Source organism: Balaenoptera ricei, chromosome 4, assembly GCF_028023285.1.
Source record: "Balaenoptera ricei isolate mBalRic1 chromosome 4, mBalRic1.hap2, whole genome shotgun sequence".
Lineage (NCBI taxonomy): Eukaryota > Metazoa > Chordata > Mammalia > Artiodactyla > Balaenopteridae > Balaenoptera > Balaenoptera ricei.
This window is the reverse complement of record NC_082642.1, coordinates 142935821-142950918: the sequence shown is the minus strand read 5'-3', so window position 1 is coordinate 142950918 and position 15098 is coordinate 142935821. Positions and strand designations below refer to the sequence as shown.

Here is a 15098-nt window from a genome sequence, read left to right as displayed (position 1 = left end):
CAGGTAAATCTTCCATAAGAGGGTTACAGGAAATTAGGTCGGGCCTACAATATGGAGACCTTTAATGCCAGGCTGGCAAGTATGGGTATTAACTGAGGGTGATCAATTCAGGACCTGCTATGTGGTAAGGATTTTTCTAGTAGAAACAATGAAGAGATTTTGTTTTTATGTTACCGCTATTGAGGGGATGGGTGAACAGGGAGTGACATAATTTATTCAGTATGTGAGAGAATGCCACATAAACTTAATGCCTGTATTCCAAACCAAGACAGAACTCTCTTGAGATAACATGGTCTTGTTACATTCTGAATAAGTCCAGTTCTTTTTGCTTCAGTTTTTCTCTACACATTCTGAATAAGTCCAGTTCCTTTTGCTTCAGTTTTTCTCTACATGTAGCATTATTAGGTAGTAAGATAGAACATAGAGGGACATATATGTTTTGGTATTTTTATAGAAAGACAAAGGCAATTAAAAGAGAATTTAGGAAAAAATCTCCAGGCTAAAGATTAAAAAAATAAAAGAAACTAGCCTTAAAAGATAAGTTAATAATGCTGATGTCAAGAAGAGCATTAAAAGTGACCTACGAAAGCAAATACCTGATCATTTAGAGGTACCAACTGTTATTGCTAGAGACAGAAGAGGCTTTAATGGGAATCCATGCATCCATCTAAGACTCCTGAGATGGACAAAAGCTATGATTGAAGCAAGTCTTTCTGGGAAAGGAGACCTAAGAGGAGAAACATGTTGTGGTATATTACATCCATGTCAGAGAGTTTTCTGTGTTCCCAGCTAATTCTGATAAAGGAGTAGAAGAAGTTTTTGATGGTAGCATTAAAGCGACCAGTCATCTAGAGCCCTTTCCCTCCACACCATGGGTGTAGGAGGTGAGTTACAGATCTTCCCTGATGAAGAACAATGTCAATGCCAATAGGTGATTGCTAACTTTGTAAAACTCTAATTATGAGTAGCCTGCTCCTGTGCTGAGAATAAAAGTTGGAAATGACTTGCAAAGCAGAGAGATTGAAAAGAGGCTTACCCTCTAGTGTCCAGTGTTAATGTTTCAGTGCCCGAGAGAAAATGTGATTTACAACCATACTTAATAATGAACATTCTTCATTACCAACATACTGCCACTGATACGAGTCTTCCATGTGCTTCATAAAAAAACTCAATAGTTTTGTAACCCATTAAAATTTGAAAGAAATAGGCAGAGGGAAGAAAAATATAGGACATTTCAGCATGCCATATTGTGTCAGAATCATTGATACCAAAGTAGAAGATGTCAGTTCTGACTATGTTACTGATTCCAGAGGAGAAAGATTGGATCTGTTGTTTTGACCTAGTGGAATAAGCCAATACCAATTTGAGTACAATAATAGTATATTTAGACACTTGCTCCTAATTTTCTGTGTTTTGAGAAGGGATTGCACTTCCTAAACCTAAGACATCAAGGTAATCTGTGACTCAATCGTGAATTTTAAACTCCGATTAAACATGAGTATTGTAATAAATGACATAGTCTGTGAGTTAAGCTAGCCAGTTTTGTCCATCCAGAGTAACACTGCTTTTTTCCGTATGTTCATTGATTCAGCAAATACATATTCATTTCACCTCTGCTGATGGCTCAGCACTTTGCTGCTGTGGAAGGTGTGATGAGGAGTTGGCTGTTACCGTATTGTGGCAGATCAGCCTGGCATTTCTTGTGTTTGCACCACTCCCCTTGCCCTTTAGGGCAGTGATTCTATCTGTTAATCCTTGATTAATTTGTGCTGACTGGTAGAAATTTTACTTGCCCATTTAAAGCCAAGGCAACTAAAGCTGAGAGAAATTTTTTAAAAATTGTCCACGGTCACCAAGCTGGTAAGTGGTGAAGCCACGATTTGAACCCAGATGGACCAGAGTATTTCTACCACCCTAATGTCAATTTTTTCTTTTTCCTTTTATATTTAAATACATACTAGTTCAGTTTCACCTGTGTTCCCTTGTAAATGTGTATTCCTTTGCTATAGCATATATTCATCTTACTATTATTTCACTCTGAGCATTTCCTACATTTTAGAATTCTTATTTAAATAATAATGATATTATTATTATTTCAAGCTATGGCCATGGCCCATATATCAGCAAACTATGGCCATGGGCTGAAAATGGGCTGTCACCTATTTTCTAATCAAAAGGTTTTATTGGACACAACCAATCCCATTTGTTTACATATTATCGATGGCTGCTTTCATGCTACAGAGGTGAAATTGAGTAGTTGCAAAAAACACCATGTGGCCTGCAAAGCTGAAAATGTTTACTTTTCAAGTCTTTATAGGAAACCTCTGATACTGATCATTAGAAACATACTAAGAAGTTTTTATATTTCAGATTTTACCATACCAAGTAAATTTCATTAAGGTAGTTTTCATATGGTTAGAGACAGACCAGTAAAGTGTTTAAAAAGAGAATTTTTAATAGTTTTTTGGCTTTGGGCCAGTTACATAACCTTGGTAAGTCTGTTTTTTTCATGTGTGTTTGATAGATGCTGATATGATGTTGCATGTTTTTTATATGAATTACTTTAGATGATTCCTGTTAAGTATTTACCATATAATGCCTGGCACATTCTAAGTGTTCAGTTCGTTTTACAAGGACAGGCTGCTCAGAGTCAAATCCTGGCTTTACAACCTACTAACTTAGTATATTTGTATCAGTGAAATAACCTTTATGCCTCATTGCTTCCCTCTTGAAAATGGGATTTAATAACACCTACCTAATTTTAACCATGTTGTGAGCCATATATGAAGTAATCCACAGGAAACACTTGGCACTGTTCCTGCTGGAGAGTAAGTGCTCAATTAACCTAAGCTACTATAGTTTCCCTGGTTATACACATCCTTTTGAGCCTCCAGAGAACTAATGTTTACTACTAATTAGGAATGCCAAAGGTAAGCCAACAGACTGTCTTTTTTAATTATAAAAAGCATAAATGTGATGTATCCATTTCTACTGGTATCATAGAGCTGATATTTTATGGACATATGTTAAGGAAAAAAACAGCTTAAACTTGGTTTCTTGATTGAAATATCTTTTTGTGAATATATTGTATATTTAAATATCTGCAGTTAAATTTTATATCTGGCTGATAATTGAACCAAGGTAGTATTAAATGCCACTGCATTTCAAGATGGAGTTTCATTTCTTGAGGGTATTTTAAACCTCTTGGAAGTTCATCTATTAAATGGACAGAGACACCGATAGAGGTGGCACTTGAAGCATACCGTATGATGATGAAGTTTAAAAGTTTGATCTAAATGTTGCTTGCCTTGGGCAGGGTGACTGACCTCACAGAATTAAATTATTGTTCTTCTCCCTCTGGTTACCATTAATCTCTAAGAAGCATCATGTGATTTACTGCTGTACATTCCACCAACGTGGACCAGGCACTCCTAGGAACTGGGTGTTGCACCGGTTCCTGAGGGCACAGGGATATGGAGAGGGTGGTTCACTCAGGTTGCTTCCAGACATAGCTGTACACTCAGTCTTGGGGAGAAATCAGTCTCTCTGACCTGGCTGGGGAAGAACTGTGGCACACAGGGAAAGGAAAGTGCTCATCCAGGGACAGAAGTTTCCACTAAGCATTGCCAAGAAGTTGTCATTTGAGTGATTTTTAAAGGAGACTAGGGATTTGCCAGTTAATGGAGCACCAACTAGAACGAATCCAAGAAGTGCCATAAATAAATCAGAACAGCTTGCATTGATCTCAAGGGTAGAGCAAACAGAGCTTAGCCTAATTCTCACGTCTCTGGTGTGACCTGTCTGTAATGAATGTGCCTCTTGCAAGGTATCCCATAATTCACAAATAGGATCCTTGCTTATCATTCATATTTAACTTTTCACAAAGTTTGGAGAAAACTGTGAGCTTGACTTGCTGCAAGCATGGAAGTGTACTCACATACTTTTGTTGGGTCCCTCATAGGAGCGCACTGGCCCAAAATGAAAATTAAGCTCCATTTTGGGTTTGGGAACAGGGCAAAGGGATAACGGCTGCTCCCTTTCGAGGAAGTCTTTACCTCTCTGTGTTATGACCACAGGCAAGTAAGATCCACTCCTGTTCCTGGACCAGAATGTAGCATCCTTTCTAATGACTTTGAGAGAACTAGTATCAACACTGGGCATAGATGTGACAGGCGGCAGCCTTATTATTTTGTGCCCCATGGCACCACAGCCATTGATTTTGAGGTGTTTGATATACGCTTTGGTAGAGGCAGAGTGAAACGTGGCATTAACAAGCTTCTTTCCATGTCATTTAATGGTCCCAATTAGAAAGCCCACTCAAATCGTTTGCTTAAAATGCGACAGTGAGAAACAGAGCCATAGAAAAAACTGTGTGTGGTGTGTATATATATGTAATTTTCTATTTTTAGTAACAAATTTATTGAAATATAGGTTGCATACCATGGAGTAGAGAAGTCAGTGGTTTAGTATATTCACAAAGATCTGCATTGCCACCTAGAAAATTATATTTTTGAACTTAATTTTGTTTGAAATTTTACATGGCTAGTAGTGCTTAGTTAGTTTTACCTTCTACACTTTAATTTGTGTCAAGATTCTTTAATTCAATGTTAGAAAAGGAAATAATCAGCTAAAGGTATTTTAATACAATTATGTCTAAATTTATTAAAAATAAAAATAAAATTTCCAGCCCAATTCAATTAAAGTCCAGAAACCAGGTTTTTAAAAATTCTAGTCTTTTTTATGCTTTTCCCCAAATCAGTTGCTGTTCAAAAAAATATGCAAATATTGACAATTGTATGTATTTCCACAACACAGAGTTTGCAATTAAGAAAAACATCAAACCTAGTAAAAGAAATCCAGCAAATGGAAGAACAGTTCATTTAAACATGCATGTCATTTTCAGCTAATTTTTAGCTCATCCATATGTCCGATTGAGTAGGGGCTCTGATTCCTTGGGCAGGTAACAGTTGTGTGTTTTAATGGAAATATTTAGTTGCCTTGTAGAAAAATGCTTTCTGGAGTTTTCAAGCAAGGTGAATTTCAACCTAAACACCTTCTTCTCTCAGCCTTGGATCATTTTGCCCCCCTAAAAACTTATCACCTCTTCCAACATCTGACCTTTTGGGATTCTGTTAGTGGAAGAGTAAGAAGTCAGGAGGAAGCAAGACTGAACGAATCTCATACAAAAATGATGTTCAGTGGTACATCTGTGCAATGGAATATTACTCAGCCACAAAAAAGAATGAAATAATGCCATTTGCAGCAACATGGATGCAACTAGAGATTGTCATACTAAGTGAAGTAAACCAAAGACAAATATCATATCACCTATATGTGGAATCTAAAAAACAGATAGAAATGAACTTATATACAAAACAGAAACAGACCCACAGACATAGAAAGCAAACTTACCGCTACCAAAGGCAAAAGGCAGGGGTGGGGATAAATTAGGAGTTTGAGATTAACATATACATTCTACGTACATAAAATGGATAACCAATAAGGACACACTGTATAACACAGGGAACTCTACTCAATATTTTGCAATAACTATAAGGGAAAAGAATCTGAAAAAAATAGATATATATATGTATGTATAACTGAGTCACTTTGCTGTACACCTGAGACTAACACAGCATTGTAAGTCAACTACACTTGAATAAAAACACATTTTTTAAACAATGTTCAGGAAAACCCCTTGGCCTTCAAGACAGCAGTGCAAATTTTCAAAACTAGGAGACTCTTGAAACAGTGAAAGGAGTTTAGAATAGTTCACTTTGTTAAAAGTGCACTATATTGAGTTAATAGTGGTAAGACAGTTCCAGTGTTAACTGTGAGGGTGGGGTTGTCTCTGTCCCTTAAATTTACTTATGTAAACACAGATTCTAAGACAGTAGGTCTGCGGTAGGTCCTGAGTCCCAGGTGATGCGGGTCCTACTGGTCCACTGGCTGGCTACACTTTAAGGAATGGTCTCTAGTAGCATTACCTGCCCCCATACTGTGCAGATTTAGATTGAGACAGAGTAAGAAACTGAAAAGGAAAATTATTCTTATTTATGGTAGTGAAACCATCATTATCTATGGTGTCATTGCTCTTACTATAGTATCACATGTCACCAAGTATGAGAGAATCCTGATAGGTCTACTTACTGAGTAATGTTGTTAAAATTCAACTCTCACGACTGAGCAAATTAGAAAACCCTTACAATTTCCTGAACTATATAATTGTTCCTAGTTTCACCTGTGCCCCTATTTCCTCTCACAGATATGGTATAGCTGGCTCCTACTAGCCTGTAAAAGCTGATTATTCAAGTATTGAGGAATTTTGTGAGCCACTACCATCGGTAGCTTGAAATACCAATGGTGGGAGTATTTACACCATGGAAGTCGACAAACAGTATAAATCAGAGAGTTCTATTTTTGTGGTTTTCCGGACACAGTCAGATTTCCCAGCATACCTCACCTCTCAGTCAAGAAGAAAAATCTCTTCCTCTTATTTCCAGCAAAGGACATGATATCTTGTCTTATCAGAGTTTAGAGCTTCTTGTAATATTGTGTTGTGCTTCAGACTAACCACACAGCTTGATGACAAATAAGTTTATTCCTGTGACAAACAGAAAACAAAGGTATTAGGAAAAATAGCAGTGCCCTTTCGTGAATGCTCACCAGCGTCACCAACACGAGAGTATGGTTAGTCTAAACAGTTTACAAGTACTTTTTCAGGTGGCGTTTTTATAAGTAATCTTTCATCATTGAGAGAAGTGAGAATCGGGCCAGGTGTAACTCGAATGACACATGTACTGGATAGCGTTAGAGAATCAACACAATTCAGTAAAAGGCAAGCCAACTGCAGATATCTTCTAGAGACTTCCGTGACAAATTAGCACCCGTCATTTCATTCTGAGTCAGTGATTTCATTACCATGCACAGCTGTTCCCATCATTTGTTTATATATTTCAACCCCTATTTGGGGCTTAAGTGAGATTTGTCATAAGACTTTAGTTCAAATTTGCTTGCCTAATTTTACATGCCTCTATTTAGTAAAATAGGATTAGTAGGTAATAAATATCTGATCACTATTGTTCAATTAGGGGAATTTTCTATTGGACATGTTTTTTTTATTACTGTTTGCTATTATTTGCAAGCACATTATAAATACTCTTACCCATTAAAAGTACATGCATCTATTGTTGCAAAAAATACATTCTTAAAAAATAACTGGTTTTCTAGCATGTTGGAATGATTTAATCAGGCTGAAAAGTGAAGTTGTTATAAAATGGCATTGAGGTCAGCCATTTTCATTATTAACAGATTGAATGATTAGGCAGGTAAATCAACATTTATTTGAAATATTAAAGATAAGCATATTTAGTAGGTTTCTATACTTCTGTCATTGTTTCATTTTATTTTACTGTTAATATTAAAGTGATTTGTCACAAGACCAAATTATATTTGTCTTCATACATTTGCCCTTTCTACTCTAGTTTAAAACTGCGAGATACGTCATTTTTAACTTAAATGAACCTTAATTGTGTACATGCTCTTGTATCATAGGAGGAATTATGCTACTTTTTTTGTTTTTTTAAACAATATCAGAATATATAATTCCTAGGTTTCTATAAGTAACTCTCTAGTTTGATTGGTTTGATTATTCAAGTGGTTACTTTCTCAAAATTTGTAAATTTAAACTTTATGCATTCCATATAATGCACGGTTTTATTTCACATACATTCCTATAGTCTTAGAATAATTGAAATTCAGCTATTTAAATGAAATAATAATAATAAAAAGCTTTACATTATGAGATTATTCTTTAGTTAGTGCTTTATTTAAAGCTATTACTTGCTACTCTGTTAGCCCTGCTTTTTAAGAAGGCATTGTAATAACTGTACTCTTGAAAATGGGGATTTTCTCCTTATCCTAGTTGCCACTTTCACAGCTGTCTTTATGTTGAATTTTTTTTTTAAGTGTAAAATTAGCTTTCTAAATTTGGTTGTCCAAAAAAACTTTTGCTACAATTTGACATCTATTCAGAGTTAATTTTTTGTGGTTAAGCATCACATTTTGAACAGTGAATTGCATAATCATTTTATATAATGTAGGAAATATTATATATTTTAATAAAATATTAATATTAATATTTTAACAAAATATTAAATATTGTATCAATATTAAATACTATATTTGTATACTACTGATTTTTAGATAACGGAATTTAGTGTTGAAACCAGCACAAATCTCAGCAGGGACCTACGTTAAAAGATATAAAATTCTTAATGCTTTTTTTTTTAAGCACATGAACACTTTCATACTGTTGTGTGTACACTAGCATTTCAGTTTATTAAATGGTCTTTGTCTTGAAAGGTGAATAGAGCTGTTATAAAAGAAGAGATAAGCCTTCCTTGCCAGAAGAATTCAGCTAGGTGAATATTAGGAAGCCTATTTGTGATCTTAAAAGTCTAAGAATTAAATATGAATAAGCAAAGATCATAGTTCCTTAGATGTTTAAGTCTTGCCTGTGTTTCTATCTAACTTGAAACATTCTCTTTGAGAAGTATCCCTACTTCAATTCTGGGCAAATTTTCTCCTTCATTATTATATGTAACATTTACTTTGAATAGAAACAAAGGTGGATTGGAATTCAAAAAATAAAGTTAGCAAATAATTTTTAAATGTTCATCTTTTCATTTATTATTTTAGATTTTGAGAAGAGAATGAAGATGAGAAAAGGAAGCTGCAGTTTTAATTTTCAGATGAATTCTGTTTGAAGTTACAATTATATAAGGTCTAATTTTACATGCTCTACATTTAGTGGATGATTTTGTAAATAATTTTGCACTGGCTGATTATAGTAATGAATATGAAACACGTTTTTCACTGAATTTTTTCAGTGTTTCCGAAAGATTAGGAAGGAAAAGGTTTCTCTATTCAGAAAAATAATAATGTAAACATAAGCATTTAAAATGTCTTGAAAAAATAATAAAATTTCTCAAGATTTCTTTTTCTCTGAATCTAGTCATGGAGCTTTCAAATTATATATTTCAGGCTTAATTCTTTAAAATTGTTTTACTTTGTTAGGATCTTGATTGGATAGATTTCCTGGTAATTTCTCAGTGCTAGAAAGGAATTTAAAGGAATGTTTCTCAAACTGAAATTTGTAGCCGTTCAGGGAAATTACTCTGAAATGATAAATGATTCAGGGAAAGAGACAAGATAGAATTCCAAGGCAAACTGAACTACCAACGTTAACTCCCAACGTTATATGTTGGGAGTTATATGTTATATAACGTTATATATTTCTTAATGTGAGATTTTTTTCTCTTACATTTTCTGCAGATAATTGTAGATTTACATGCCATGAAGGAATTAATAGAAAGATATCCTGAATAGTCTTCACCCAGTTTTCCCCATTTATAGCATAATATCACAGCTATGAACTTGACATTGACCACTTAACACTTCTTCAGCCCAAGTATGTGCTCCTTCTTCTCGCTCTCTTGGGAGAGTCGTTGGCCATCTCCTTTACACTTATTAATACCGTGTGTAAAGGCATTAACATAATACTTCCCCAGTGCTGACCCCATGACTACCCCTCACCCTCTCCCAGACTAATGAAAGGTTCTCTTTTCAATTACATGGACCATGCTTTTGTAAAGAGAAGGGTTAGAGAAAAGGTCAGGGAGATCAGACACTTGTGTGCTCTACAGTAGAGTAGAAATACAGTTATGAGTGAGAGATGAAAATCCATCCCACTCAAGATTTCCCTCTGAAATCAGCTTTACTGCTCTAGGACGTTGATGTTCTAGTCATTGCCAGAAAGAAAGTGCTAGGAAAGGCGAGGTTGATGGCTGATCAGCAATGCTGATCATTGGAGGGATGACAGTGAGATACCCTTTATCACTTGTCCGTGCTTGCTCTGGTACAGAGCGTCTGGCGCACAATCCTCCGTGTCAGCAGATGAGAGGTTCCAAAGTGACAGGTGCATTCTCACTCCTGTTCTGCTAGGCTCACATGTGCCTGTTGCTCCATATATTATATATTTGACATTTGATTATCATATGCTATCATACCAACTCCTGACCACGTTATCTCGAATATCCTCTCGTATGTGAGTACCGTGGGATTGATTCTTATTCCCCACTATGTCCACACACACCAAAAGTCATGAAAGTATTTGGACCCATTTAAAGTCAGGAGTGCCAACAAGCCATGATAATGTCAGGGAGAACCAACAAAATGCTACAAATGGAGATTATTTGCCTTTAGGGATTGATGAGTCAAGGGTCTTATAACTGGAAACTCCAGCAAGAATTGTAGGCTCCTCAGGTAGTTTATTTATTGTATTTGCTTAGTTGACATATAAATGAATTTTGAGTCCTGAATGCTTTTTCTTCTTGACTGGGGCTCTACCAATTAGCTGTAACAGAGGGTTTCATAGCCATTTAGAATGAGGCAGAAGAAAAACAAAAATGAATGAAATAAAAATGAATGTTTCACCCGTAGTATAGGAAAATGACAATATATTGTAATATCACCTGGGTTCTAGACCCGGAAGTTTTGCTTTCGTGAAAAGTAAGAAATCGTATTAGGTCGCATACAAGGGCAAATATCTATCATGGATTAACTCCTTTGAGATCCCATTACTTAACTTGCACCCACCCGAAATTCTACCAGTTTTATTTAGTACATTGGATGTAGCATAAAGACGTTTTCTGCCCCTGCACAGCTGTGATGTATAAATGGACCTGTGACAGGCAAGTATCAGAAGATACGTATTTGGTGCTGTAAGAGGTATAAAACGTGAGGAGCAGCATGAATGTTGAGACACAGTGAGGTTTGTTGCCCACACTCCTGTGACTTAGGGTTGTGTTTCTGTGCCTCTCTTTGTAGCAGAAGCCACTTGCAACTTCAGTCTGACTTCAACCACAGTGTAGGCTCAGAAGACACGGTTGCCTGGTAGTCTTTATGGAATCGGTACAAGGATGAGTATCATTATGTGTTAGAAACAGGAAAGCACATCACATGAACATGTACAGATTGGTGAGGGAGGTATAGAAAAGGAGGGTAAAGCCAACCTGTACATGTTTCTTACAACAGAGAGAGAGAGAAAGAGAGAAGATAACATCCAGGAGTGGAGACAACTGATAGCTGTGGTTTGCAGGGACCCCACATGTGGGCATGCATGGTTTCTAGCTCTGCAGCCCAGAAGCTGCTTTGTCAGTAACTCAAAGGTGATCAGACCCCCCTACACACACACCAAAACTAACTTAATCCTTTGTAAGTTAGAATACTAGTCATTTAATCTGGGGAATAAATCAAATTACCAGCTGGATGGGATACTGTGTCAACAGTTTGGCAGATTTTTATCATACAGGAAAATTCCATAAAGAAAACTAACTAGAAACACATCATGGCTTGGCAAGCATGGACTCTGAAAGTAACTATCAAATGAGATGACCAGAATGATGGGTGATGTTGAGCTTGATGCTCTTGGAGCCAGTTGTTTCCATCCTAAAACCATCCAAAGAGAGCCAGAGTCATCTTAGACCTCTATTACACAGGACACTTCTCCTGCAGAGAGCTTGACACTCGCCTTCTGGGCTCAGGGCTGACTGTCCCTCCTTACTCTGTTGACATCATCATGATGGCAGCAGCTTCTGGTTTTGCCATCACCTCTTTACCTTGAGTGGAAAGAACAATGAGTGGTATGTGTAGAGAAAAGCAAAACAGTAGTTCCTTGTACGTCAACATTGTGGATCTTTGTCTTTGAGTGAGTGATTGATGAGACTCTTCCTAGAGCAGTCTGTTGAATATTCCTAATGGGAAGCTCTGAGTTATGCATGGATTTTTGTCTTTTAGAAGAAGGATGCTTTTCCCTGGCATGTTAGTAAAACTAAGAATAAGCAAGACATCTGAGTGTGCTGAGGTATCAGAGGGATCTCTATAAGCCTAGCTAGGGTGGGACGCAAACCGAGTAGGAAAATCGTTTTGACTTCTAACAAACGTGGAATATACATGGGAGGTAGAGTTCTAATTCTAACTGCAATAACTTTACGAATGGAATCCTACAGGTTGCTACACTTTCAGTCAATCAGGGATTATGAACCTGATTTTGGTGAGGGTGGCAAGGCATGTTGACAGGTAAGCTGTGTTATAATGTAAAACAATGTATGGTATGTATTAACAAATGGGAGTTGTTTGACTGTGTTTTGTTATTTGAACCATTTTTGGCCAAGGGACAGACCAATATTCAAAGAAAAATTTGTCTTTAATTAGAGTTAACGTAATCGACTTGAAGTTGCTTTCACAGGTTTTATGTATGTTTTCAAATATAGTCAGTGGACAGACTGGGTCTCTCTGAAAACTGGATCACATTCAGAATATGTACAATTAGTTTATACTTTAAGTCAAGGCAGTCATTTATTCAAGGAAAACAATCAGGTGTTTGTGAGGGGTTAAACTTTTCACATCATAACCAGACATAATCCTTTTACCTTTAAAGTTGCCTTGAAATTATTTAAAAGAGAAGTTTATTTTTTATAGGGAAGAAATATTTTGATGTGCGCACATCTTCAGGCATTTAATATTAATCTGAAAGCACCGAAAAGGTCTGTTCACCTCTAGCTGGAATCCTTTTATTACTACTGAGAGCTACACTCATTAAACCAGACGAGCATGCACTGCTTTGTTTCAGAAGTAATTCTAAAGTCCTGGTAGATAATTAAATTCCTCAGTAAATGTCTGGCAGATGCTGCTGGATAAACCCAGCCCAATTACCACTGGGAGGCCTATCGCGTTAAGAATAGCGAACATGTGTACATGAACAGCCAGCCGTACCTTTTCATGCTAAATGTGGTTCCCCACATCTCCTCTGATTAGAGGTGTGCTCTGAACAAGCCGAGACGGGGCCATGCCGAGCAATGATCTCCCGCTGGTACTTTGATGTGACCGAAGGGAAGTGCGCCCCGTTCTTTTACGGCGGATGTGGCGGCAACCGAAACAACTTTGACACAGAGGAGTACTGCATGGCCGTGTGTGGCAGCGTCAGTAAGTGGACCTTCCTCCAGCCTGGCCACCTTTTCATCCTTCTCGCCGCTGACTCTGCTCTTTGTAACAGACTGGTTTTCCTGGTTCTCGGGAATGGGTCTGTTGCTACCACTAACCACGTTTCTGTCAATGTCTCTAATTGCTGGGCATCTCCTCCAGGGCGTTCAGTCATGAGCACACATCTCCGTCTTTCTCTAATAAAGCATGGCGTGGATGTGTTCCTGTACTAGCTGTGGTGCGTCCGTCTTGCATTCTCGAGGGACTTTTGAGGGCTTCTCTTTAAGCCAAGCTGGAGTTGCTGTTTTGTCTTCTCAGCTGTTTCTGCAAATGTATACTTACGTGTTTGTCCGTGTACCTCTGTGTTCGGGCCTCTGCATGTGCACTCCACGTGCAAATAAGGGTTACCACCGGAAGCCTGGCTGATGACGCTTCCGTGCCACTGGCAAGACGTACTGCCGTGATGAGTATCATTTCATAACACGTGACGTTGATTGGGGTGGCGAGGGAATGGGCTTGAGCTGAGCACCTGCACTTCAGATGCCAGAGGATAGAAATGCCCCGGTGGCACCTGAGCTCACACAGGGACGTTTGCAATGGCGAGTTTTCGTGTCTTATCTTGGAATGGACAGAAGAAAACTCCTCACTTAGCGTTGGAAGCCTTCAGTGACTAAGGCTCAGGGAATATAATTTTCCAAGCCTTTTTCTCTTGCACTTTAAGTTTTTCATAACTCAGGGGGAATAAATAAATGAAGTCATGATGACTTAAATGCAAGTTGAAACTATTTCCACAGAGATAGTTCTCCAGAGGTAACACACCAAACATTTGGGACCTCTGTTCTTCTTGACAGTCTTTCACATTAAATCCCCTATCTATCTATCTATCTATCTATCTATCTATCTATCTATCTGTCTGTCTGTCTATCTATCTATCTGCCTGTCTATCTATCTACCTGCCTACCTGTGTATCTATCTATCTATTCCACTAGAAGGAAGTGTGATCTACTCAAGGAATAGTTACTCAACTTGATAAATTAAAGGTTAAACTCAATAATTAGGCGTTTCTCTTTTTGAGAGACTCCTGCCTTTTTCCCGTTGTTCTGGTGAGAGTGACAGCAACCATTTCCTGCCTAGGATTCCAGGGATTATATAAATTGTTTCCCAGTGTGATCATAAGATTAAGCTAAACAACAAAGGGTCTGCAATATCAACACCTTCTACTGTGAAGCCCAGTATCTAAGTGGAATCTACTGGAAAAGTTCCTGTTGGTCTCTTGGGTGAGAGATGACTCCCCTTCTACCCTGTGTGAGAACAGGTTTAGGAACTGGTAACCCCAAGGGCTTCTTTTCTGGCTCTGACAGGAAGATTGTGGCTTCCAGCTCAAAAGACTCCTTTCTTGAGTTTCAAACAAAAACGTTAATTAGGTCGGGTAACTTGGAGGACAATGGCGGATTCTGTTGCGTGGAGCCTCTTAAACAAAGGGCTTTTGTTATAATGATTCTCGCTGGTTTCGCTGCTGGGGGAGATTTCCTGGCAGATTTCCAACTTTTTTCTCCCTTTCCCTGGGGTGGATTTATGTTTTGAAATATAAATATGTACGTGTGGGTATATATACAAATATATACATATATACAATAAGAAAGAGGGTTTTAAAAGTTATTAGCAGTGATGAATTTGCATCAAGAATTAGAAATTATCAGGACTTCCCTGGCGGTCCAGTGGTTAGGCCGCAGCGCTTCCACTGCTGGGGGCGCAGGTTCCATCCCTGGTCAGGGAACTAAGATCCTGCAAGCCCCGCAGTGCCGCCAAAAAAAAAAAAAAAAAAATTAAAAATTATCCTCCGCCCCCCCAAAAAATCTCACTATTACCCTCACTGCACATCCTCTCCATTTGATTAGTTTGATTTGACTCAGACTGGGAGCAAGAGCCATGGGCACCACAGGTCTCTGGAGGTGCTCTGCATGGTACACCCTTTGCCAAGAAATTTGCGAAAGAGAGATGTTCCCAACAAAGGTGTAATGGACAAGCAGTCAGTACTTAGTTTCAGGGGAGAT

At 37.8% G+C, this 15098-nt stretch overlaps 1 protein-coding gene across 5 annotated transcripts in view; it reads left to right on the top strand.

Moving 5' to 3' along the window:
* Nucleotides 1–15098, top strand: part of APP (amyloid beta precursor protein) — a 275532-nt gene that overhangs the window by 158718 nt on the left and 101716 nt on the right. For 2 of the 5 annotated variants that reach the window (XM_059921404.1, XM_059921403.1), the window contains exon 7: nucleotides 12880–13047. The exons of the other annotated variants lie outside the window; for them this stretch is intronic. In XM_059921404.1, the coding sequence (XP_059777387.1) occupies nucleotides 12880–13047 (168 nt within the window). The remainder of the gene's footprint in view (nucleotides 1–12879; nucleotides 13048–15098) is intronic. 5 annotated transcript variants of the gene reach the window in all.